The 22804-nt window shown below is 47.3% G+C and overlaps 1 protein-coding gene across 4 annotated transcripts in view; it reads right to left on the reverse strand.

Moving 5' to 3' along the window:
• The window catches only part of FGFR3 (fibroblast growth factor receptor 3), a 53725-nt gene extending 37285 nt beyond the window's left edge, over window positions 1-16440 (reverse strand). For all 4 annotated transcript variants that reach the window (XM_056489947.1, XM_056489945.1, XM_056489944.1 and 1 more), the window contains exons 1-2: window positions 16330-16440; window positions 15913-16138 (exon numbers count right to left, since the gene is read on the reverse strand). In XM_056489947.1, coding sequence (XP_056345922.1) covers window positions 15913-16090 — 178 coding nt within the window. In that variant the 5' untranslated portion in view covers window positions 16091-16138; window positions 16330-16440. The remainder of the gene's footprint in view (window positions 1-15912; window positions 16139-16329) is intronic.
• Between the last annotated feature and the right edge of the window lie 6364 nt (window positions 16441-22804).

Consider the following 22804-nt stretch of genomic DNA (forward strand, 5'->3'; position numbering starts at 1 on the left):
GGAGGGTGGTGGGCTATTCCCAGGCAGCTTATGGCCCCTCAAAACTCCAGGCCAACCTAGAGCCTTCCTGATTCCCTCCTGGGTGTCAGGGACTATTTCCATGCTGCTGGGGACTGCTCCTGGGCAGCAAAGACTGGCAGGGAGGGAGCCCCAGGGTCCCATGTCACCTCACAGGGTGCTGGGTTCTGGCTCCAGAAAAAGTCTCTCTCTTCACCTTTGATTTTTCCCCCAGAAAAACTTTTTCAAACACCAAAGCATTCAGGAGTCTCCTGAGGAACTGCTCTGGTGGGATATGTGCATCCCCCACCATCATCATCCTTTTCCTTCAGTGGGCATCCTGCAGCAGGGAACATCCACCATGCCTTTCAGTACCACCACCCACCTGAACCCTGGCAATTCCCTACAGGCTTTCCAGGACTGCTTCACAGCCCAGTGCTGGAAGGACTAAGGCTCAATCAAAGGGGATCATATTTTTCCCATTTCAAGCTGGACAAGCTGCATTTGGCATGTTAACAAGCACAGGGACAGCAGTGCTCCAAGCACTTCTCTGCTCAGGTTAATTTGAAATAGTTTCTTGTTCTATGGATTTTATTGCACCAAATCCACCGTGACAGGATACATTACAGGATCACAGGGCAACAGCCATGCCAGAGCTTTCTCCTGTTGAGTTTGTTATCCCATTCCCAGGGGGATCATGGATCCAGCCAGCAAGCTGGTGAATAATTGCTGGAGGTGTGTGAAAACTTCCAGCATTAGGGGATGAACACAGTGGCAAAGAGCATGTACACTATCTGGTTTATTTTAAATGAGTGTTCTACCTGTGTTAACAGAGTATTATTCACCCAGTGAATAACAGTCAGGTGTTTTTCACAATAAGAATGTGTGGCTGTTCTTGGGATGGAGTCACTTCCCCACCCACCTTAGGACCTCTGCACTGGGAAGAGCAAACTTCTCAGAAGGGAAATAAAACACTTTTCTTGCCAAATATTGTTCCTTTAAGACCCGTCTAAATCTAAAAAGTAGCCAGGAAAAGTGCCAAGTGGCCTCAGTGTCACCTCCTCACAGGAACCATGCCATGCACAGAACCCACATCCCTATTCCTTCTGTCTCCTCCCAGAGAGGCAGACCTGGGGGAATATTGAAAACCTCCAAACCTGGCACAGCAAATATATCAAATATATGTGTGACACTTATATAAAGTACTTTGTGTGTATATTTTCTATTATATTTTATTTATAAAGTAAAAAGGATTATATAAAACATTCTGTTTTCTCTCTTCCCCACCTCCCCTCCCCTTCTGAGGTCAAGACCCCTCTTGCACCACACTTCCCAGTGTCAGGCTGCAGCTATCCTGGGGAGAAGGGGCTTACTCTGGCAATCACAGCAGCACAGGGTGCTTTGCTGAAGCAGTATCACCTCCCAAAGTGGTGTTTTGCTGGGGCTCACACCCAGAAATAAAATATTGCAAAAGTAAAATATCTATATCTTTAAACTCTGGTATAAAAATACATCTTTAGATAATCATATCTGAAAAAGGTTTGCCTCCATTATTTCACAGTATCATAGAACCACAGAATGGTTTGTATTGGAAGGGATCTTAAATATTTTATCCCAACACCCCTGCCTTGAGCAAGGATACCTTCCCCCAGGTCACTCAAAGGTACTGCTTTAGCTTTCCTATATTGCAAGTGTTTGCCTGGGAGGAGGCAGTTCTCCTGGAAAAGCTTAAGACAGCTTTAATAATCCTAATAATAATAATAATTATTATTATTATTATAATTATAATAATGCAAAGTAGACTGTTTATACTGTATTTGCACTGCAGTGGCCTATGCAATTCTTAGCAGACATTTCTTTCAAAGACATTAACAAGTAACTGCACTGTGTTACCACCCCGTGGGGGTTTTCTTAGATCTGTTTTAGGAGAAAAGCAAATCTTTTTCCTAGAGAATTAGCAGAACAATAACCAGGTTTAGTTCTGTCATATGCAGCTTTCTTTATAAACAAGAGATTATGGAAAGGAATAAAAAAATCTCTGCTGTTTAGCTTGGCTATCCCCAACAGTGACTTTGGAAGAGCTTCCAAAATGGAAAAAGCAGATGTTGCAAATCTGCCTTATCTACAGAGCAACTGTTGACTCTGTTGTGCAAATCCTAATTTACATCTGCATGAAAGGTTTCAGAGATTAAATGGCATTCAAGGAGGAATATTAGCTTTTCTCCCTCCCTCCAGCTCTCCTTTGAATGGATTTACTACTGGCAATTAGCTTTCTGTTCCATCGGCCAAGTAGAAAACAGGATTCATCAGGACTCTACAGTAGCCTCCTTTTAATGGACTGTTTTCTTAGATCACCCAACTCAGGCACAGAGAGTTTAAAGAAATAAATTGTCACGAAGCTAAAACAGTTACAAAAACACTTTGGCCAGGAGGATTTCCCTCTGACACTTGGAAGTCCTGAGGAGGACAAAACAAACCCCACCAGAGAGCAAATCCCTAAAAAGATGGGAATGCAAACCCCTCCAAGAGGCACAAGGTTGCTGCTGAGAGCCCAGAACTAGTCCCAGGGACAGTCTTCAGCTGGAGATTGCTGCTTTAAAGGAACAAGCAGTGATGGGGAGCTTCCTTTAAAATCTAGCCAGACTGTACAACCAAACACTTGGCTCCCCATTCAGAACAGGGAAGTGAACACCACTTGTAACATCTAGTTATCCCAGCTCTGCATTGAGCATTTTTTACCTTAGTTAAAGAACTGATGTGAAGTGTCTCCATCAATGGTCCCCAAAGCAGGAGCAGTGTGGGGGGCAGCAGGGGCAGGCTGAGCTGCCCTGGCCATGAGAGCCCCAGCTCTCCCACATCCCTGTGCTTTCAGCAATCAGCTGCAGCAGCTCTCACAGCCTGGGTGACACCAGCCCAGCCTGGCAGGATGACCAGCACACCCTGGCAGCTGCTGGCCCACAGGGCACACTGACCACCTCACCCAAGCACGGTGGCCAAACGTGGCCAGCCCACCCCACTGTGCTCAGAGGGATGGGACACCACTGGGCTGATCCTTGGGGAGCACCAGAGACTGTGCTCTCATCCTTTTGGTGTCTCTGCCTCTGAAGAGCAGTGGCCAACTTGGCCTCAGCTTTTGCTCAGCACAGCAGGGGCATCCCAGCTTGATGCTGACAGACAGATCCCACCACAAAGCAGCTGATGTTTTACATTTCTGCTCTACATGCCTGAGGAAGTCCAAAAAACTCTCATCATTGCAGCAAGCAACTACCACGAGCCTTTTCAAAGCCAGTGGCAGCAGCTATGTAAACTGAGGCACAGAAGGAGATTTCAGTGTCCCAATGGATGGGCAAAGCTTGCCCCAGACTCCACCAGAGCAGCACTTGGCTGCTAAACCTGAGCTCTTCAGCATCAGTGCATCACAGCATCCCTCCTGCTTCTCTGGACCAGGAGGAGGGGTCTGTAGATGACACTCCCCAAGCAATTAGAGTTTGTCACAAGGACACAGCTTGCACAAACCACTGCTCCACAAAGCACAGGGAAAAAACAGCAGCTGTATCTTTGGAAATATTTTTATCTTATTATGTTACTGAATGATTCTTCTGTTTTTTTGTTTTTGTTTTTTTTTTGTTTTTTTTTTTTTTTTGTTTTTTGGTTTTGTTTTTTTTTAATACCTTCCTTCTTAAAATCTTTCAAAAATTCATTACTGCTGGAGTTTTCACCTCCAGGGAGGGCTTTCAGCTACATGGTCACTTCTATCAAAATTTCACCACCTCTCAAGTGCTCTTGCAGATGAACTTTTAAGAAATACATAAGTTCTCCAGGCTCAAAAGTTTAGGTTTACCTCAGAGGAACTTGTTAAGGGATGCAAATGCTCCTGTTCCCTTTGCAATTCCCAAGCCAGTTTTGCCCTGGAAGCTGTTTGTGATGCTTTCTGAAGTGGGCTTTAAGATCACATGGCATCAGAAAAAATCTGCCATAAAGCCCCAAACTTTCCCCTTGGGTTCACAGCTATGCAGCTCCCAAATCCCAGGTCCTCTGCATTTCCCTTGCACTTTTAATGTGCACTCCTCTAATCTTCATTTAATGCAGGCAGCTGGCTGCAAATACCCCCAAACAATGACTTTAATCCTAAGTATCCTGAAGCCCCCCCTTTCCTTCCAGCATCAAAACTGAAGGAAAAAAAAATAAAAAGAACAGCCTCAAGACAGCAAGATGGAGAAATCCAAGCCATCCACTGGGCCAAAGGATCAGAAAGACACAATGAGCTAAATTTTGCTGGGTTTGCTAATTAAAAACGGAAGCTCCCCCACTTTGGAGCCAAGGCAGGGAGCTGGGGGGAGTTCTCTTGCTATTCAAAAAATCGGCTTCCAACTGGGACCATATTCACTCCACATTAATTGTCATTCCAACTACGAGTGTCCTAGTTTCAAAATGAAAACTACTCTCCGGTGTAGCTGGTGAAAACCAACACCAGTTTTGAGGCATTAAACAAAATTTATTGATTGCATTTTCCCACCCACTAAAACTTTAATAAGCATTAAACCTGAAACTCCTGGCCCCGTTTCCTCCCTCTAGCCTCTCTCTCCATAAAAAGGGTCAGGCTCCTCTATATGGAGATTAGGACTTAATGTTTGGTATTTGTTTATGAGCCTATCAATTGCCTTTATTTCAGGGGGGAGAAAAGCACATCTTAAAAAAAAAAAACACCCTCTTGTACAGGGATTAAGAGAGGGCAAAGGTTTAGGGTAGTTTGGGTGGGTTTCTTCCCAACTGATTGTGGGTTTTAGATACATGAAGGATCATGTTCACGTGAATGAAAATAAGAAAATATTCCCCTTTTTGTAAGTTTCCCTTGAATAACACAAAATGCTATTTTTCAAAGATCCCTGTTTCTCAGTAATAAGATGCAGAACTTCAAGTCTTCTCTGCTGGTCGTTTTCAGCTATGTAAAAGGGAAAAATAATAATAATTTGGGGGCTGCTCTGTCTGCATAGTTAGTAAAGAAAACAAAGGTCAAACATTTGAAATGCAAAGGTCAGTGATTAGATCCAGAAATCCATATCTATGCATCAAAATGAATAGCCAGATTTTGAGGGTGCTTAAGTGATTTAAATGCAGGGCCTGACCTGGCTCAGCATCTTTCAAAACCAAGCTTGTTATTTCAGAGTCTCAAGCGAGATTTAGGTGCCAGGTACCCCAGTTGGAAAAATTTAACAGTAATCTCCTTTCAGGGAGTCTGATCCACTTTAATGTTGCAAATGACAAATTAAGATTTTGTTATTTAGAAAACACCCCCAAAGCTGCAACACTTTGTCCTTGTGCTAAACTCAAGTCTTATCCTTCAGCATTATTAGCAAGAGTTGTGAGAGATGGCAAAGTAATGTCAAAAATTCTTTTATTTCTCCTCTTTAAAGAGGGGTGCTAAAGGGATTAGACAGCTTTGAGTTCACTGCTCTGTTAAATCAACCTTACAATATTTTTTCAGCTTGTTTGACTTGCTGTTTCAGTATACATTTGTGTTTTCACCCTTCTGCATTCAAATCCCACGCTCAGCGTTTGTCCTGCGCTTCTCTCAGGAAACTTAGTCAGTTCTTTATTTGTACTGAGTCTCCAGGCTTATAGAAAACAGACTTGGAAAACAACCCCTAAATTAGCAAGACTCACTGCCTTCCATGCATACAGCATACACACAGGGCACCACATACCATCCAACCTGAATGCAGAGGTTTATCACTTCCAGCAGCAGCACCAGGGCATCAGGTTCACCAGGAGGGACCTTTTAATGGTCTCCTGTAACCCTATCTATTACAGCAGGGTTTGGAGTCCACTTTACAAATTAAGAGAGAGTTCAAGGAAGTCATGCATGTCTTGGTTCCCACTGCCTTCAAGCAGTTTTAGTGCTCCCAAATAATCATCTACAACCCGCACTACGTTAGCATCCAGAAATTCCAGAAGCAGGGCAGATACCTCTATGCAAAGATATTTTAAGGATATTTTCCTCCTGCTGTAAGGAAATGCAGACCCTCTGCAGAGGGCTTTTTCCACCTTCCTGCAAGAGGACGTGACTGGTCCTACTTGCATGAACCAGGGACCTTCCACAGGCACTTTGGGATACATTCCCCATCCTTCTGACTCTGATTTTCTCAGCCTTTCCTTTCCCTTCCCCTTTCCTTTCACACTTATAAATTCTTCCCTGTGCAAATGAGCCTCTAAGAATCAGATGGATGCTGCTGTGATGTCAAAGATGGTCAGTGCAGCAGGCAAGCCAAAGGAGAAAGAAAACAGCCACTTCTCTCTGCCAGGTGGAAGATATAATGATAAAAACTGAGCCCAGCATTTCATGTTTGGGTTTCCTTTGCCTCCTAGTTCAAATAATGGCAATACTAACTGAACCTGGGCAGAAGAAAACTTGAATGTGACCCTTTTGTCAAAACTCTGGGGGTTCCCATTTGCTCCTCCAGCTCTCTGCCCTAACTGGAACAAGAGCTGCTATCAAGATGCCCCTCTCTGAGATACTCCAGGATGAAGGAAAATATCTGTACCACAGTACTCTGTATTTAAACTCCACAGTACTTACTGTATTTATATTATATCCCAGGAGTGCAGGAGAGTGGTTTTACCCACTATCTTCAAGGCTAATGCTGGTATCCCCTGTTCACCCCAAGCTGGATGAACCAGGAGCCTGGAAAGCCTGAAACATTTTTTTATGCTTGATTACAGATTTCAAGTGCCTGACACCAGGCCCCCACTGATTTTATTTTGACACTGATGACTTTGGGCTGAGCTGGAACAAACGCTTTGCTCACCTCTCACTACATCCACCAGAGTTTAACTCAAAAGAAGGAAGGTTGGGTGATGGATTTGTAGCAACTCTGGGCAGGGATGCAGAGAGGACACCATCTGCTGTTCCTTACTTTCCCCCCACTCCTCACCCCACCCCTTCCTTTCTGTAATTAATCAATTTAGAAATCAGGAGGCAAAGTTTTCTTGCAGCCTCCTCTTCTATCACCCCTGTGAGGCAAAGGCTGAGGATGCAGCAGGGCAGCTGCAAGGTCCACACACTGCAGCATTTGGGCCACTCAGTGGGAGCACTGGGCTCCCAGCCCTGCAGCTGGACCCAACCCACCACGTGCTGGAAGAAAAAAGCTTTTGGAATTTTCTTTGGGAAAAAAAAAAAAAAATCTATGCTTTCACAGAAAGCTATGAATTCATGCATAACACACTGACTGTAAAAATCAAAAGTATTTTTAATTTTTCTCCCCCCACTACATTCTGCTCTTTTTTTGCACAGTGAATACTGGAACAAGGTGATATTTAAGGTCCTGTCCAATCCAAACCATGATCCTATAGTTCTAAATCCCAGCTAATTTATGTACCTCCATTTACCAGATCCCCTCACTTCTGCATGAATCCCCAGCCTATTAACATAACTATTTAAACTGGACATGTTTTCTTAAACATTCTTCTTTTATAAACTGCCAAGTGACAGTTGTTTACTGTCAACAAGCCTGGGTACTCCACGACAGGGAGAAATATGCCCTTGCAAAAGGCAGACATATTGGCTACCAAAGGGAGATTAAAATCTGGTGTTTTTCTCCCTGCTCAGAAATGCTTTATTCGTACAGACACTCATGATACTGATCAGAAGAGATGGTACTATGCCTAATTCCAATCATTCTTTTAATTAAAGAAAGGCTCATTGAGGATTTATCTTCACTTGAACATGCTAATTGTCAGGGCACACTCAGAACTCCTTAACCTTCTCACTGCAATTGGTTTCTCCTCTTCACTTTTAGCTGTGATACTCCCATCTCCCAAGGCACATCTTGGCTCATCTTACACAGATTCTGCTACTGGCTAGAAACAGAATGCATTCCTGGGGGAATCTATAGAGAGAGAAGTTTAAAAAATGTTTAACAAAAATGAAATCACCAGTTTGTTCAGGCCCTACATTCTCTACACAAGCTGCTGAAGTATTTTGCTGGGAGGCAATTGCTTGTACTTGAGGCTCACCCATGAAAGCAGGTTTATTAAAAAAAAAAAAAAAGAATAATCCTATGGGAAAACTTTTTCTTGTGCTCTGCCTGCCCGGGAAATGCCAGGAAAGCTTCTCCACAGGCTCCTGTGTGGTGCAGGGTCCCAGGGCTCAGGCTCACCCTGGAGGGATGATGATGATAATAATGATTATAATTAATGATCATTATCATTAACACTTTCCCAGTGCATTGTGCTGCTCACAGCTCACGGTGCTGGGGCTGATGCTGGTGGCACTGATAAAATGGCAGTGAGGATGGGGCAGGAGGGACAGTGGCCAGCATGGAGCTCAGCTCCACAGAGGACCAGAACAGAGGCACAGGGAAGCTCTGGTGCTTGTGTTTGGGCTGTGATGCTGCCACAGGCTCCCAGTGAAGCTGGAGTTACAGAGAGCAAGATGGGAAGTGAAGGTCTGTCTGTGCTGCAGCTGGTTAGAGAGCAATGGGAGGTCACTGAAAGCCAGTTCCAGGGATCTCCACCCCCAAACTGGGAGCCCTTTTACTCGCCGGAGTTTCCTCTGCTTGTTAAAATGTTTGGGTCATTAGAAAACTTCCCAAACAATCCCTGCTTATGCTAAATAGCTGCTCCCACCACGATCTGTGAAGGGCTTCAGCCTGCTCTCTTGGAAATCAATGGGGGCTTTTCTTGCCTAGGATTCAATAGGCACAAGATCAAGACCTCATTATTATTTTTACAGGACTACAAGAAGCAGAGAATGGCAAAATCCCTAAAGAAAGCAATGACCCTCCGAACTGGGAGCCAAATGTGCTATGAAGGATCTTTACAAGCTCTGTCAAGCATCAAAATAAAATTAAAAATCTAATTCTTGGGATCTTTTCAGTTTTCTGACAGGGAAAGCGGAAGGTTGAGAAAGGCTGGCCCCATCATTTGGATCCAGAGACATCTCCCGTAGCTCCTTTTTACTCCAAAGAAAAGCCTTCAGAGATGAGTATTTCACCTTCCCCAGGGGGAGAGAGCAGGAGGGGATGAGCTGTCAGGGCAGGGTGATGCCAGTCACCCTGCAGCACCCCGGGAGCAGAAACAGCTCCAGGGCTTCACACGACCTCCTCTGGCACCCACCACAGTGAGACCCCCGTAAATCCCCTCTGCAGAGGCACCAGCAGCAGCACAGGGCTCAGACAGCTCCTGGGACACGGTCCTGCTACAAGCACCATGCCTGCATCCTGTTTTTACAGAGCCAGGGGCTGCCTGCCTCCTGTGAGAGGAGCACTGGAGATGCTCTCACCCCCAGCACCCTCCCTGGAGCTCTCTGACAGGGAAGTCCACCCCTTCTTGCCTGTTACTTTACAGCACTCCTCCCTCCTGGCATCAGGGAGAGCCCACCCACGCACCCCATCTCCACAAGGTTTGGCCCCTAGGCAATACCCAGCTACTTTGCTGTCCCCCCTACACCCAACTCCAGCCAGGTCAACTCTAAAATGCTTAAAATCCATTATTTCTGATACTAGTCAAATCCTTATAACCCAGGATTGGTCTCCAAAGCTTTACTGATTTAACTAAGTCAGCTGAAATAATTTAGTGAGATTCCTTGTGAACAGCACAAGGTAGCTCAGTGAAATCAAGGCACAACTATAAAACACTTCACTTTCCAGGGCAAAAGTTTTACATGCAGACAAACTCACAAACACTTTCATCAGTTACGAAAAAAACTGGGAAGCCATCTCTGGAGGTTTCTGGCACACCATGGTGCACTGTCATTGCCTGTTACTGCCTTTCCCTAAAAGCCTCATACTCAAGGAACTTAACTGATGGCTTGGCTCCTTGGGTGAGAGGGAAATGAGGGGAAAAAAATCCAAAGCAACACACTGCCAAGAGTCAGCATGACATTTGCAGGTAGTTCAGTGGGTCAGAGTACAGCCCTGGCTGCCCTGGAGCAAACAGCAGTGGGTCCTGGGGCTGTGATGCTCCCAGGGAAGAGCCCTCGGCTCAGCAGCCTGTGCAGCAGTGCCTGGAGCAGAGAGCCATCCTGTCCTCACCCGAAAACTTGGAACCCTTCTCACTTGAGTTATTAACTCTTTTAACCCCTCACAACCTGCAGAAATGGCACAGCCCCAGAATCTCACAGATGCTAAACGTGTAAGCACACGGCAATTGTTTTGCATACAGCTCTGAGTGATAAGGAGATCTACGTCCAAGTTTTAATATAACCCTTTTATTTTACCAACTCGTTATCTTGCCTTGCTCTCTGGATTTGAGAAAGCAAGGCCAGCCAACCTACCTCCACCTCTGCAATAAATACCACCCCTTTCTTAGATTAATACATCTGAAACTGAAGCAGTACTGGAGAAACGTTTTCTTACTTGACTGTGGTGCTATTCTTCAAAAACAGCTTTGCTACAATGAGTAACCTGAGTGTCACTGCACAAAAAAAAATAAAATTGATTTAACTACCTCCTGGCTAGTTCCTACACACCTGAATGCAAAAGCTCTGATAGCCTATCAGAATAATAGGGCAGGTTTACATCTGATTACCTTTCACATTTTAACTAGTAAGTTTACTAAAGGTTTTACTCAGCCCATATCTCTCAGTTCTTGTTTGCTTTTGATACTGAAGAAACTTCCTGGTCATTCAAGCCAAGGAGCAGATACTTTAGGGGTAAGCACACCAGGAATACAGCATTCACTGCAGGAATGAAAGCCCTTCTTCACACATACAGAGCTTTAAATCACATCTGTGACACTTGGCAACCTGAGCTCTGAGTGTATGAGAAAGGGGGCACTGGGGGAGTCAGCTTTACTTCAGAGAAAAAAGGTTTTCTTGACAAGACCACCAGATAAACAGCCATAAGAGGGGAAACTGCTAAACTGATAAGCAATGTAGGAGGCCAAAAAAAAAAAAAAAAAAAAAAAAATCAGGCTGTAACAAGCTACTTTAATGTGCTTTTGGCTTTGTATGCACCTTCAGACATGGTTTTAACCCAGCACTTGCAAAAAGGTGCTTTCAGATTTACTCCTCCTGCAGTCTGGGCTACCTGCTGCCACATATCACCAGTGGCTGTGCTAAACCAGAGTCCCAGTGAAAAAAAACCCAGTGTAAGGCAAACTTTTACCAGGCACCATCCTCTCTGGCATACAGTCTGGTGCATGTAGAATCAAGTTTATCACTAATCGCTGTTAAAAGAGATGAAATGGCAAACACTGAAACAGCTACATTAAACCACTCTATTGAATGGCTTGGAGTCAGCAGGCAATTTCAAGGTTAGAGTGTTTTTTAAGAGTCAGGAAGAAAGGAAGAAACAGGTATGCAGAGTCAGACAAACTCCTAGGACACATGAAAAGTTACGAGCATGTAGCCCTTGAGGGACAAGACAGAAATCTACTCCAACAGGGAAACATAAGAAAAATAGCCAGATTCATTTTTTATCTGTGTATCAGGTTCAGCTGAGATGGGAAAACCAAGGAGGGAATTTTGACTCTGTTTTCAGTATAAACAGAAAGTCATATATATTATATTATTATAATTACTATATTTCAGTATCATCTGAATTTGTTATAAGCCTGATGGGTCTACCTTACAGATAATAAAAATTGCTAAAAGCTAAACCATGATGACAACACAGACACTTCTCCAAGAAACCTAATGGCTCATGCTCAGGCTCCTGCACTGAATCCTACACACTTCAGTGACCAGTCAGAAAAAGCCACCAGCAGGCCATACCCTAACCTTGGCTAAAATTAAGGTGCAGCAAATGCCTTCAGTCACAGCTCTGCATGCCAACAAGAGATCACTGCCAGAAACACTTTGATACAATGCTTTTATAAACTGAAAATTTTATTAATTGCTCAGAAAGCAGGCTGATTCCCTACCCTTTAGAATCCCTAAGTGAATAGCAGATGTACATGGAACATATTCAGAAAGAACAGCTTTCTAAGCATTTAGGTGGATATCAAAGTTCACTGTTATTAACCATATTTTAAAAGGAAAAAATTTGTTTCTCAGCTTTACAAAAGTGAGGGGGACCCTGTTCCAGCTTTTTGAAAAATTTCAGCTTTGTGCAACCAGCAGACTGGGTCCCACTGTATGGAAATGGTCTGGATAGAGTGGGAATGCCATAAATCAAGACTTCTTTAGTGTTCACCTAATTTCAAAACCCTTGTTCCATCAGGCTTTGGGACAGGTTCACCTTCCCAAACAGCATTTAAGATTTTTTTGAAGAAGTTGTAAAAGTTAACATACCAGTCAGAGTGGCTTACTTTAATTGCCTGATTTAATTAGCAGATCAACACTTTGCTACACAATTTTCAGATCTACTTTCATCACGTTTCCTACTCAGTGGTTGCTAATAAAGTCTTAATTAAAAGAAAAAAATCCTCAGATTTAATTGGAGTGACCCTTGTCAGTATGTGTAGAAGACATCATGTTATACAGCTACTATTGAATGCACTGAGGCCATCCCTGCACTGGAACAGACTTTCTGTTTCACTAGGTAAGAAATAGATTTATTTTTTTTAAAGCAACAATGTTTCATCATCATTTACTTGTGTCCTCTTATTTTATTACATATCATAAAATATGTTCGTCTCAATATTAAAGACTTAATTAGCTTTTTAGCTGCTGCTGTTCATAAGAACAAATGGATCAACTTTTAATCTCAAAACTATCCCTCACAACTGCCCACTGAATCTAAAACATTTCTGGTGTAGGGCATGAAGCAAGCAGCACCATCAACATATGAGAAACTCTTTGCAGAGAGTTTGAACATAGAAACACCAAGGCCAGCTCCAGGAACAGCCAGTGCCATTTGGCACTCTCTTCAATACCCCTATAACTTCAGGATGAACTTTGAAACGCTCAGATACACAAAGCAGTGCCACAGATCAGTGTACCCTACACCTTGGAGCCCTTGCTGAGCTCATGCTGCAAGAGCCCAGTTGCCATCAGCTGCTGAAAAATGCAGCCAGGACATCACCACTTCCTTCTACACAAAGAAGTCACAGCAATTGCTACATGCCCTCCCATTAAACTGAAGCAAAATCCCAAAATGGTCCTTGTTCTGTTCTTCTGGCAAAAACACTGCCTGTGTAGTATTAACCCTGGGTGACAATTCCACTCCTTGCACAAGGAGACTTCGGTTCTTGCTCCTGACAGACTGGGAGAGCTCTCCCCTCCCCTTCCTGCACAAACCTGATCAAACATTAGCAGCTCTCTATACAACTCTTTCAATGCACTCAGACAGCCTCAGCAGCTAACTAGTGCAACACAAGCCCCAAAGAGCCCAGAAATTGCCTTTTTCACATACACCGTGTGCAGACACACATACACAAGCCAGCTCCAGGAGACAGGATGGTTATCAGAATTTCTTAAAAGTTAAATGCTGCCGTTTCAGTTGGGCTGCTCTCTAAGAAAACAGCCAGCATTACTTGACATTCACAAATCGTACGAAGTAATATCTTTATCTGAATACTAATGCAAATTGGACGGGCTTTTTTATATTGATGTCTATTCTGTGGCTGCTGAATAGAGTGACCGCATGCTCAAGGCTGCAAAGGAGTTCACTGACCTCCCTAATCATCTCTGTCATAGCCCCTGAATGACATACACATTCAATCCTGCCTCGCCTCTCTTACTTTCATTCATAAAAAAAGAAAAAAAAAAAAAAAAAAAGAGGGAGGGGGAAATTTGACATTGTTCTTCCTGCAGCAGTCCCGAGAACGGGAGAGAAGAGAAACTCAGCCCAGATGAGGCCCCTGGTGTTTTTAGTTTAGCTTCTATTCAGCAACAGCCCCGCCATCTGCCTCCTTCCTGCCAACAGCCGAACACCTCCCTGCGGAGATGTTAAAACCTGCACCCCCTCCACCTCCACTAATAGCCAGTATTCATATTAGCAAACATACACATACCTCGAGAATGCCTCCCTTCAATGTGTGTTTTATGTAGCTGAGTATAGGCACAAAGCAGTAGCTGTTATAGACTTCACAGCCCCGTGTGGAGAATTAGATCACTGGGGAAAAATCCTTCCAAGCCCCTTTATGGAAAATAAGGCCTTAGACTGTAAATGCAAAGCCCAGCGAACAACAACCCTCAGTAATGAGCCAATACCCCATGGCCCATTTGACTAGGAGAAAGAATTTGCTTTTTCCCATTCAATTCAAAAAGACTGAAAAAGCAAAATGTGTTTTTACTCGGCTCTGAAGGTTTATATTCTTTACAGTTTCTTTTGCACAACCTTTTCCCCCCCAGGTCGGACAGGCAGCGGGTGTCCCCTCGGTGGCTTTGGCACGGAGCTGGGGTGGCTGCAGCTTCCCCACGCACGTGGGACACGGTGGGACTGAAAAGCTCTCTATCCCCTCATAATCCATGTCTATCGGAGCTTTCGACACCTCCCAGTGATGGGGCAACTCTAGAAGACTTTGCTAGGTGTTGGGGTTGAAGGGAGCCCTCCTGGTTCGGGGAGGAGTCCCACTTCCAGGGACATGACAGTGCCACCTCTGCTCTGGGGAAAGCTGACACAAAGGTAAGAGCCTGTCCCGAGGATTTCCACGGGAGCCCCTGGAAATCCCAACCCATCACTCACTTCGCAGTCATCACCAGAGGGATGTTTCCCTCCGTGTGACCTCAAGTATGCCACTCGCTACAATTGCAACAGCGTCCCAAAGCTTTAACCTGCAAAAGCATCTTGGAGCACGGGAGGGGTTTAGCACCACTTTAACACATTATCAACCCCCGCTATGGACTGAAGGTGAGGGTGAAAGCGCAGGGACCACCGAGATTGCTCCTCGCCCTCATGGGATCGGCTGTGCCTAAGTGACAGCACCAATATGCGGTTCAGGCCAATCCAGAGAGAACTGGGGACACTCCGCGTCTGTCACTCGCACCCTGCGGCCAGCACAGGCTGCCCGCTGCCCTCCGCACACCGATCTCATCTGCTCTGACCAACTCCCTGCGATGCTGCCCCATAAATCAATTCTTTTGGCTGTGAAAAATGAGCCAAACGAGTTACACTAAGAATCTGGTGTTTTATTAGGACTTTCTTGAAAACAAACCCAACCCCCGGTGTGATTTATAGCTTTAACCAAAAGGGGTATGAAAGTAATGCCCCTCACCCCCCAGCCTCCACGAAGTCCATTTATTCCCCTGTCACTTTTTTGGCAAACAGGCTTCAAACCCTTTCCTGAACAATGGAAACTTTCTGCCGGGTACATGCAAACCGGAGGACGGGGGGCTGCGAGGGGGCTCCCTTCCATTAAAGAGCTTTGAAAAATAAACAGGGACTCAGGTAGCAGCTGAGGCGGATCAGAGAGACACGATGTTTCAAACCCGCCGTATATTACTTGGAAAGAAGAAGGAAAAAAAAAAGAAAAACCCAGCTTTTGTCCGACGTGTTAACTTTTTTTTCACTTGCAACTGCAGTGCTGCCTCTCCAGGGGAGATCGGCACCGGCTCCCCCGAAACGCACTTCCCTTAGACAGCCGCTTATTCAGCTGCAACCCAGCTTGTGCCTACCCGGAGCTGAGGCAACTCCACTTTTACTCCCAGCATGCGGATATAAACGACCTTTTCTCACTTTTCCCACCCGAACACACGCAGTCAGAGCATTTCCGATGTGTGCCGAAGATGCGCCGCTACACACGCACGCAAGCATCCTCCAGCTGTTACCCACTGCCCCACGCACCGCCTCGCTGGGAGAGGGCTCCTGGCAGACAGGGATCCTCTTTAAAGCACTCTGTCCCTCCTGAGCGCCTCCGGCACTACCCCGAGCCACGGCGAGGCGGAACCGCCCCGGCTTCGCATTCGTAACTCCCGCGGTCTCCATCCATCCATCCATCCTCCGCACTCCGCTCGCCCAGGGACGGCGGCTCCAGCGCCGACCCGGAGCCGTGCCCGCAGAGCACGTGTGTGCGCGGCCGCGCAGCCCTTACCTGCCGGCTGCCCGCCGCTCCTCGCCGCCGCCTTGCCGCCGCCCTGCCGCCTCGCCGCCGGCATCCCGCCGACGGCCGCCGCCAGGCACAGGCACCAGACGGAGCCCCAGGCCGCCCGCATGCCTCCGGAGCGGCGCCGGGGCAGCGCGGCCGCCGCCGCACCGCCCGCCTCAGACATCCCCCGGCCGCCGCATGCTGCCGCCGCTCACCGCTGCGCTCCGCCGCGCTGCCGGGACAGGAGAGAGGCGCTCAGCGCGGGCAGGAGGGCGAGAAATGCCCCCGCCCCGGCCCGCGCGGAGGAGGAAACAGGAAAAATAATAGTGAAAAAAAAAAAAGGCGGAAAAAAGTGGTGAGAGCAATAAAAAAAGTGCGAGGGCCCGCGCGAAGCCGTGCGCCGAGCGGCGGCGGGGCGCCTACCTGCGCAAGCCCCGCGGCCGGCCGCGCACCGCGCATCGAGGGACGGAGCGAGGAGGGAGCGAGCGAGCGCCCGCAGGAGCCGCCGCTGCCGCCCGCCCGCCGCCGCGGCGCTCCTGCGTCTGCTCAGCGCGCAGCGGGCGCGGAGCGGGGCGGCCGCGATGTCCCCGCCCGCCGGGCCGGACCGCCCGCCCCGCCCCGCCCCGCCCCGCCGCCACCGCCGCCGCGGGGGGCCGCGCCTGCCCGCCCCGCCCCGCTCCGCTCCGGCACTGCTCCGCTCCTGCACTGCTCCGCTCCTGCACTGCACCGCTCCTGCACTGCGCTGCCCCGCTCTGTCCCGCTCCGAGCCTGACCCGCTCCGCGCCCCGCTCCGCTCTGCTCTGCCCCGCTCCACTCCGTGCCCGTCCCGCTCTGCCCCGCTCCGCTCCTGCACTGCACCGCTCCGCGCCCAGTTCTGCTCTGCCCCACTCCGCGTCTGCCCCGCTCCACTTCGCGCCCGCCTCTCTCTGCCCCTCTCCGCACCGCGCTCCGCTCCGCACTGCGCTCCGCTCCTGCCCTGCCCCGCTCTGTCCCGCTCCGAGCCTGACCCGCTCCGCGCACCTCCCCACTCCGCGCCGCTCTGCCCCGCTCCGCGCCCCGCTCCACTCTGCTCTGCCCCGCTCCGCTCCCAGCCCCACGCGGTTCTGTGCCCGCCGGCACCCGCTTCCCGCAGACCTGAAACTGGAGTTGGCGCAGCGCTCCCAGCGTGGATCCCGAGTGGCACCCGCGTGTCCCTTTCTCCTGGCCCTGGGACAGTTTTCTGGAAACAGGCGGCGGGAAGGGGGATCCGTGGGTTGGGGACAGCTCTGTGCGTGCAGCACTTCGGCTCAGCCTGGCGCTTGAGCAGCAAATGGCCCACGCACGCATTTCCCCTGCATGGCTGTCACTCTGCACCCCGAAGTGAAGCCACCCGCTTCCAGCGCCCTGACTTCACTCCCCCGCACGCATAATCGCTGTGGTACAGCGATGGGAATAGTCATAGACTCCACTGCGCTCTGCGTGTTCTCCTCTGCTAGCTGGGCTAGGTGCTTTAATAAAGTCTCACTAAATGGATCTAGTCACAAATGCAGTTACCAGTACAATGATCTAGTCACTGTCACAGTTGTGGTTCGGGTTATTGTGGTCATCTCAAGACCCCCGGCACGCCGAGCTGCTGAAGTGACACGCATCACTTACTGCTGACAGCGAGCTGAGCTGCCTCATACAGAGAAGTCACAGCTCTGCTTTAATCCCACTTGACACAGCAGCTCATTCGCTGAAAATAGACACAAATATTATCAGAGCTGAAAACGCTCTGCAGAAGGGGCCAAAAAACCCGACCTGCATGAGAGTGCAGGGGAGGATTTTTGGGTCAGAGGAAAGCCGGGCAGTGCGGAGATTGGCGTGCAGCGAGGGCGAACAGCGGGGATCGCTCCTGGCCGCCGTGCAGGGCTCGGAGCTCGCCCTGCTGTCGCTGCAACCGGGATCTGTCTTGACACCTTTATCAGGCACAGAGACTGTGACATCTCAATACTGGGGCATTGTGTGGGGACGCATTGAGACGGGGCTGCGGCGAGGAAATCCTACATGTCAGCGGAGACTCTCGCTGGTGACACCGTCGGTTTGAAATGAAAACAATGGAGGGAAAAGCAGACGTATAAATAAAATGTGCTTGTTTCGCCGTCACAGAGAAGGCTTGGCAGCATGTCAAGCTGCACGATGTTTGCTCTCGTAACTGCTGTGCTGGAGGTGCCAGAAAAATCACTAAAAATTAAAACAACAGCAGCATAATTATAACACTGCGCAAGGAATTGTTGGCGTCATTATTTTGAAGACAAAATGGCAAAAGCAGAGCCAAATTCTGCTCTCAAGTAAAGTAACAAGGGTAAGGCTGTTGTTGTAACATTATTATTCCTATTGCAACTAAGTTTTAGTATTGTTACTATTACTACCCCAGTTTTCCAAAAGAAGAGCCGCAGAGGAGAACCAGGAGCTTTCCTAAGTCAGCAGATAAAGTAAGAACGTTCATGAGAATTCAGAGTAGTTTTTCACACTGAGGCTGAGTTTTAAAAGTGCCACAGCGATTGTTCCTTTCTGTCAGGTGAGGACAAACACTCTCCTGGGGTAACAGAATGGAAACAGCAGACCTGAACCCAGAGAGTTTTAAGGTTGCTGGGAGACGAAAAGGTCTGCACCGTGGATCAAGTTAGCTCAGCCCTTTAATGGTTTTGAACTGGTTTTCATTTGGAAAAAAAAACAAGAGCTTATAACATTTGGAAGCCCTTTACAACAGGAAATCAAATGGGTATTGAGATAGTCCTGTAAGAAGGACTTCAAGGTTTGCAGTTTTCCCTACAGCAGGATATTTTTAGGTTTCCCATATATTAACCATGCAGAACACTCATGTGGAGTTGGGGAGCACAGACCCGATTAAGTACAGATTTTTTGATGCTGCTTTGTCACTGTGGTGGCCACCATAAGAGAGCCCAGGATGCAGTGCTGTGCAGCAAAATCTGCAGCTCTGGACTGTGTCTCAGCCACTTTCTTACTATTAAAAAAAAAAAAAAAAAAAAAAAAAAATCCATGTACACAGGCTAGTAAAGCCTGCACAACACAGTTGCATTTATTTCAGCACTGCTATGCCATGAGCCATATATTAGCCCCAAATTGTTTTCCCCCTCAGGCTAGGAGCATGCACCCCCTTCCTTGCAAAGATACTCTCTCTGCCAACATGTTTGTTCCCCTTTTACCCTTTATAAGAATTCCCATTCCAAAACTTTATATTTGTTTATGCCCTTAATATCCAAAGCTGTCTGTGATGAAAATCAATCCCCTTGCAGCAGCTCGGGGATGGTGAGTGGTTTCCCTTTTCTGTGTGAGTGGCTCCAAGCCTGTCACTGTCCCACACCTCCATCTGCCAGACCCCACTGGGGGCTCAGCCACTGGGACAGGTTTTGAGGAGCCTTGCAGGCCCTGGGGGCATTTACATGGCTAAACCCCCTCCTTCCCTTTGTGCCTCCCCAAAGCCCTTCCTTAGAGGGAGGCTGCTAATCCCTCTGTATGAAAGTGCAACCTGTTGATAGTCTCAAATTAAGTTTAATGAAGGCTGCTGTCAAAAAAACTGGAGCAAAATTGGCTCCAGGTGTGAATGCATCACATCAAGCAGTCCCTTCTGCCTCTGTCCAGGAGATGGGGACTGGACAGGCTGTCAGATGCTTGTCCCAAAGCCCTTGGGACTGAGGCTCTGGAGAGGCATGAAGAGAAAGAGGCTTTATTCATGCCAATGTCACCCTTGGTGACATTGCTGTCAGAAGGTGTGCCATCACTTCCCTTCCCCTGCAATCCCCCTCGTGCCCTGTGCAGAGCTCTCCCCTGCACATCTGAGCTGTCAGGTGTAGCATGGCAGGCAGAAGGCTCAGGCACCAGTGCTGGGCTCCACAAGGACCTTGTAAAAATACACTGGGGACTGGTGCCCTTGTACATCCAATTCAGTTCCTGAAACAATACTGAGTTGGACCAGAGCATTGAAGTAGGTGAAACTTTAATTCAAATTATGCTGGCAAGTTTGATCAGAGACTCAGTCACATGAGCTGCTGAATCATAACAGGTTAGGTACACACAATAAATATTGCCAAATATTTCTTATCAAAACTGGGTCTTGTTAGCTGACTTGTGAGCCAGACTGAGTGTTGTGGCCTCACCATGCTCTAACAGGCTGTTCCTTCAGCCCAGTAAAATGCTACAAGCTCACATGAAACTGAATGGAAATACTGGTTCAGAGATCAGTATCACTGTGCATGAGTAGAAGCCCAAGCTGCTCACCCTTAGCATTCAAGGGTTAAACAGCATCAGTGGATGTCAGCACTGGGGTACATTTTCCAGAGCTCATGTCACTACCATTTATATCAATAAGGTGCATTGGAATGGCTAAACCGCTTTTTATTAGCTAGCCAGCCCTTAGAACTGCAATTCCAGGCTGGTTTATTGAATTTCAAGCTCAAAAGTCATGGTTGCTAAGATTAAGGATCCAAATGATTGTCAGGGTAAACACTGTGAGCAGTCAAGCAGCTTGAGAAGGATCTCTCTGCCTGCATCCTCTGTGAGCTGGTTGCAGCACAATCTTATCCTGTTGGATTTGTTTCCCACTGAACAGCATGGAACAGACAAGGAATAGAGGGCTCTGCAAGGAGTGAGTGGGTTGTTTTATTTGAAGTGAAATAAGGAGGAACAAGTGAACTGTAGAGGCACATTGGATCTCTTCTGCAAGAGCTCCATATGGGGAGGTGCTGGCAGAGGTAAAATAATTTGTCAGCCTGGAAAGCAAAGCAGGCAATTGGAGAAAGCTGGGAGATGAAAAAAAAAAAAACCACCAAAACAACAATAAATAAACAAAAATCTGGAGCAAGCCTGTGGAGGGTGTGAGAAGCAAGGATTTAAAATCAGACCTTGAAATAATGCTGACTCAGCACAGCAGCTGTGTGTGTGCAGCCAGGGCACTGCACAGGGTCACAAGTGGCTCTCAGAGGTGTCACTGGCCAGCTGCAGGGGCTGGGTGTTGCCTGTCCTTGGAGTAAAGCAAGGGAACGTGCTGAAGCCTGGAGAGGACAAGACAGAGCTCACTGCTGCCTGCCAGACCTCTTCATGCCGTGGCCACATGGGATATTTCAGGCAAATGTGTGTGCAGCAGGGCTGCTCTTGGGGCTGTAGCAGGGCACCTCACTTTGAGAGGCATTTGAAATGAAGCCACAGACTGTTTGATCCCTTAGCAGCCTGTGCAGACTGATGCCTGCAAGGAGAGATCACAAGATGGGCTGCTGGGAGTCCAACACTGCCCTTGTCCTCTCTCCTGGATGTGGCCAGGACCACAAAGGGCACCAGCTGCTGCTGCCCATCCACCCTGGCTGCTCACCTGCAGCAGGGGTTACAGAAACTTCCCTTTTCTGCAGCCTTTAGGGCTCACTCACATTGGACTCTTCCCCTGGTCCTGGCCCTGCTGTGTTTTGTGGTGTCTCTCCTTTCTCCAGGGGCTTTCCCCTGTTCTGCCCCACTCCAAGGTAGGGAAAGGGATGAGTAGTGAGTGGCATGGGAGCTTTCAGAGCAAGCAGCCACATCCTAAAATACATGTTCAGGTCATCCATCTGTTAGGGACAGCAGAATTGTGGTCAGTATTAGTCATTATTCCAATGACTATCAGGGAAGCTCTTTTTCAGTGGAAGATTGACTTACCTGGGAAAATCTCAAATATGGGACAATACAGTCATGCTCAATTCTGCTTTAATACAGACTGCACACTCCCTCAAGCCAGTGCTGACACAGTGTTGTGTCTTACACCAGCCCTGCCACATCTAGAAAATGATTTGTGTGGCTGTCTTCTTACAATTCCCCTGGTAGTTTTATTTTTCCAAAGGACACAGTGTAAGCTCTGCTCTGGGTGTATTCTGCTGCAGGATAGGATAGATGGATCAGACATGTATCAGCATATTAAACATACAGGACATATTACAGAATTTGGTAACTCTACAGCTTTTACTGGCCTTTGAAATAAGAAGCAACAGACATATGTATTCCAGATTCAAAATGCATGTCCAGCAGCTCTGCAGAGGAAAAGCAGTTGAGGGTCTTTACAAAGAGAGATAATCCTGTAGGGGATAGTTAAGTGTTATTATCCCTGTGATATACTCAGTCATTCCAAAGCCCAGGAAGGCATTTTGCCTTCCCAAATATCAATTCCTGGTCTGCAGCTTGTCTTGTGGGACCATGTCCAACTCTGTCACAATGAAGTGATAACTACCTCAGGGATCTTGTGCTCCTGCAGGAATGTGATCCTCCTCATGCAGCGTGCTGCGTGTCCAGATCAAACACGATGAAGAATGCAACCTGTGGTCAGGGAGGTTTGGCCTCCATCAGCCTCAAAAGGCCTCTGAGTAGTAATTGTGGCATAAATAATTTCATTCACCATTAAGGGAAAAACATTTGTGGTGTGGAAAGCAGCAGTTGCATAGGAAATTGGAGAGGAGGCAGGTAGGCATTGTCTTTAAGACATTTCACTGAGCCAGTGCTTTTAATCAACAAGGGAAATGTTTGAATGTTAATAGAGCTAACAATGAAACCAGAGTCGTGTTTTGACAAGTATTTCCAAACATTCCAGGAACACTGTGATGCTCTAGCAGCCTCTTTCCTAGGGAGGGAATTGATTGAGTTGCAGTGCAGTTTGCAATGTTCAAACAGCCTTTCCAGAGGAGCTGGGATGCTGCTGTGGCAGGGGCAGGTGGTGCCTTGGTGCTACTGAGGGAGATGGGAAAATTAATGGTTTTAATAAATGAGAGCACTTTGTTCCTATGCTGGACAAATATCCTGTAGGCTTCTTAGAAGAGAAGTGAACTCAATGCTGGGAGCTTTTCCTGTGATAGAAATTCTCTTCCTTACTATCCTTTTATATGAAAAGAATTACTCACTATAC

Source organism: Oenanthe melanoleuca, chromosome 4 (genome assembly GCF_029582105.1).
Source record: "Oenanthe melanoleuca isolate GR-GAL-2019-014 chromosome 4, OMel1.0, whole genome shotgun sequence".
NCBI classification, from domain to species: Eukaryota; Metazoa; Chordata; class Aves; order Passeriformes; family Muscicapidae; genus Oenanthe; species Oenanthe melanoleuca.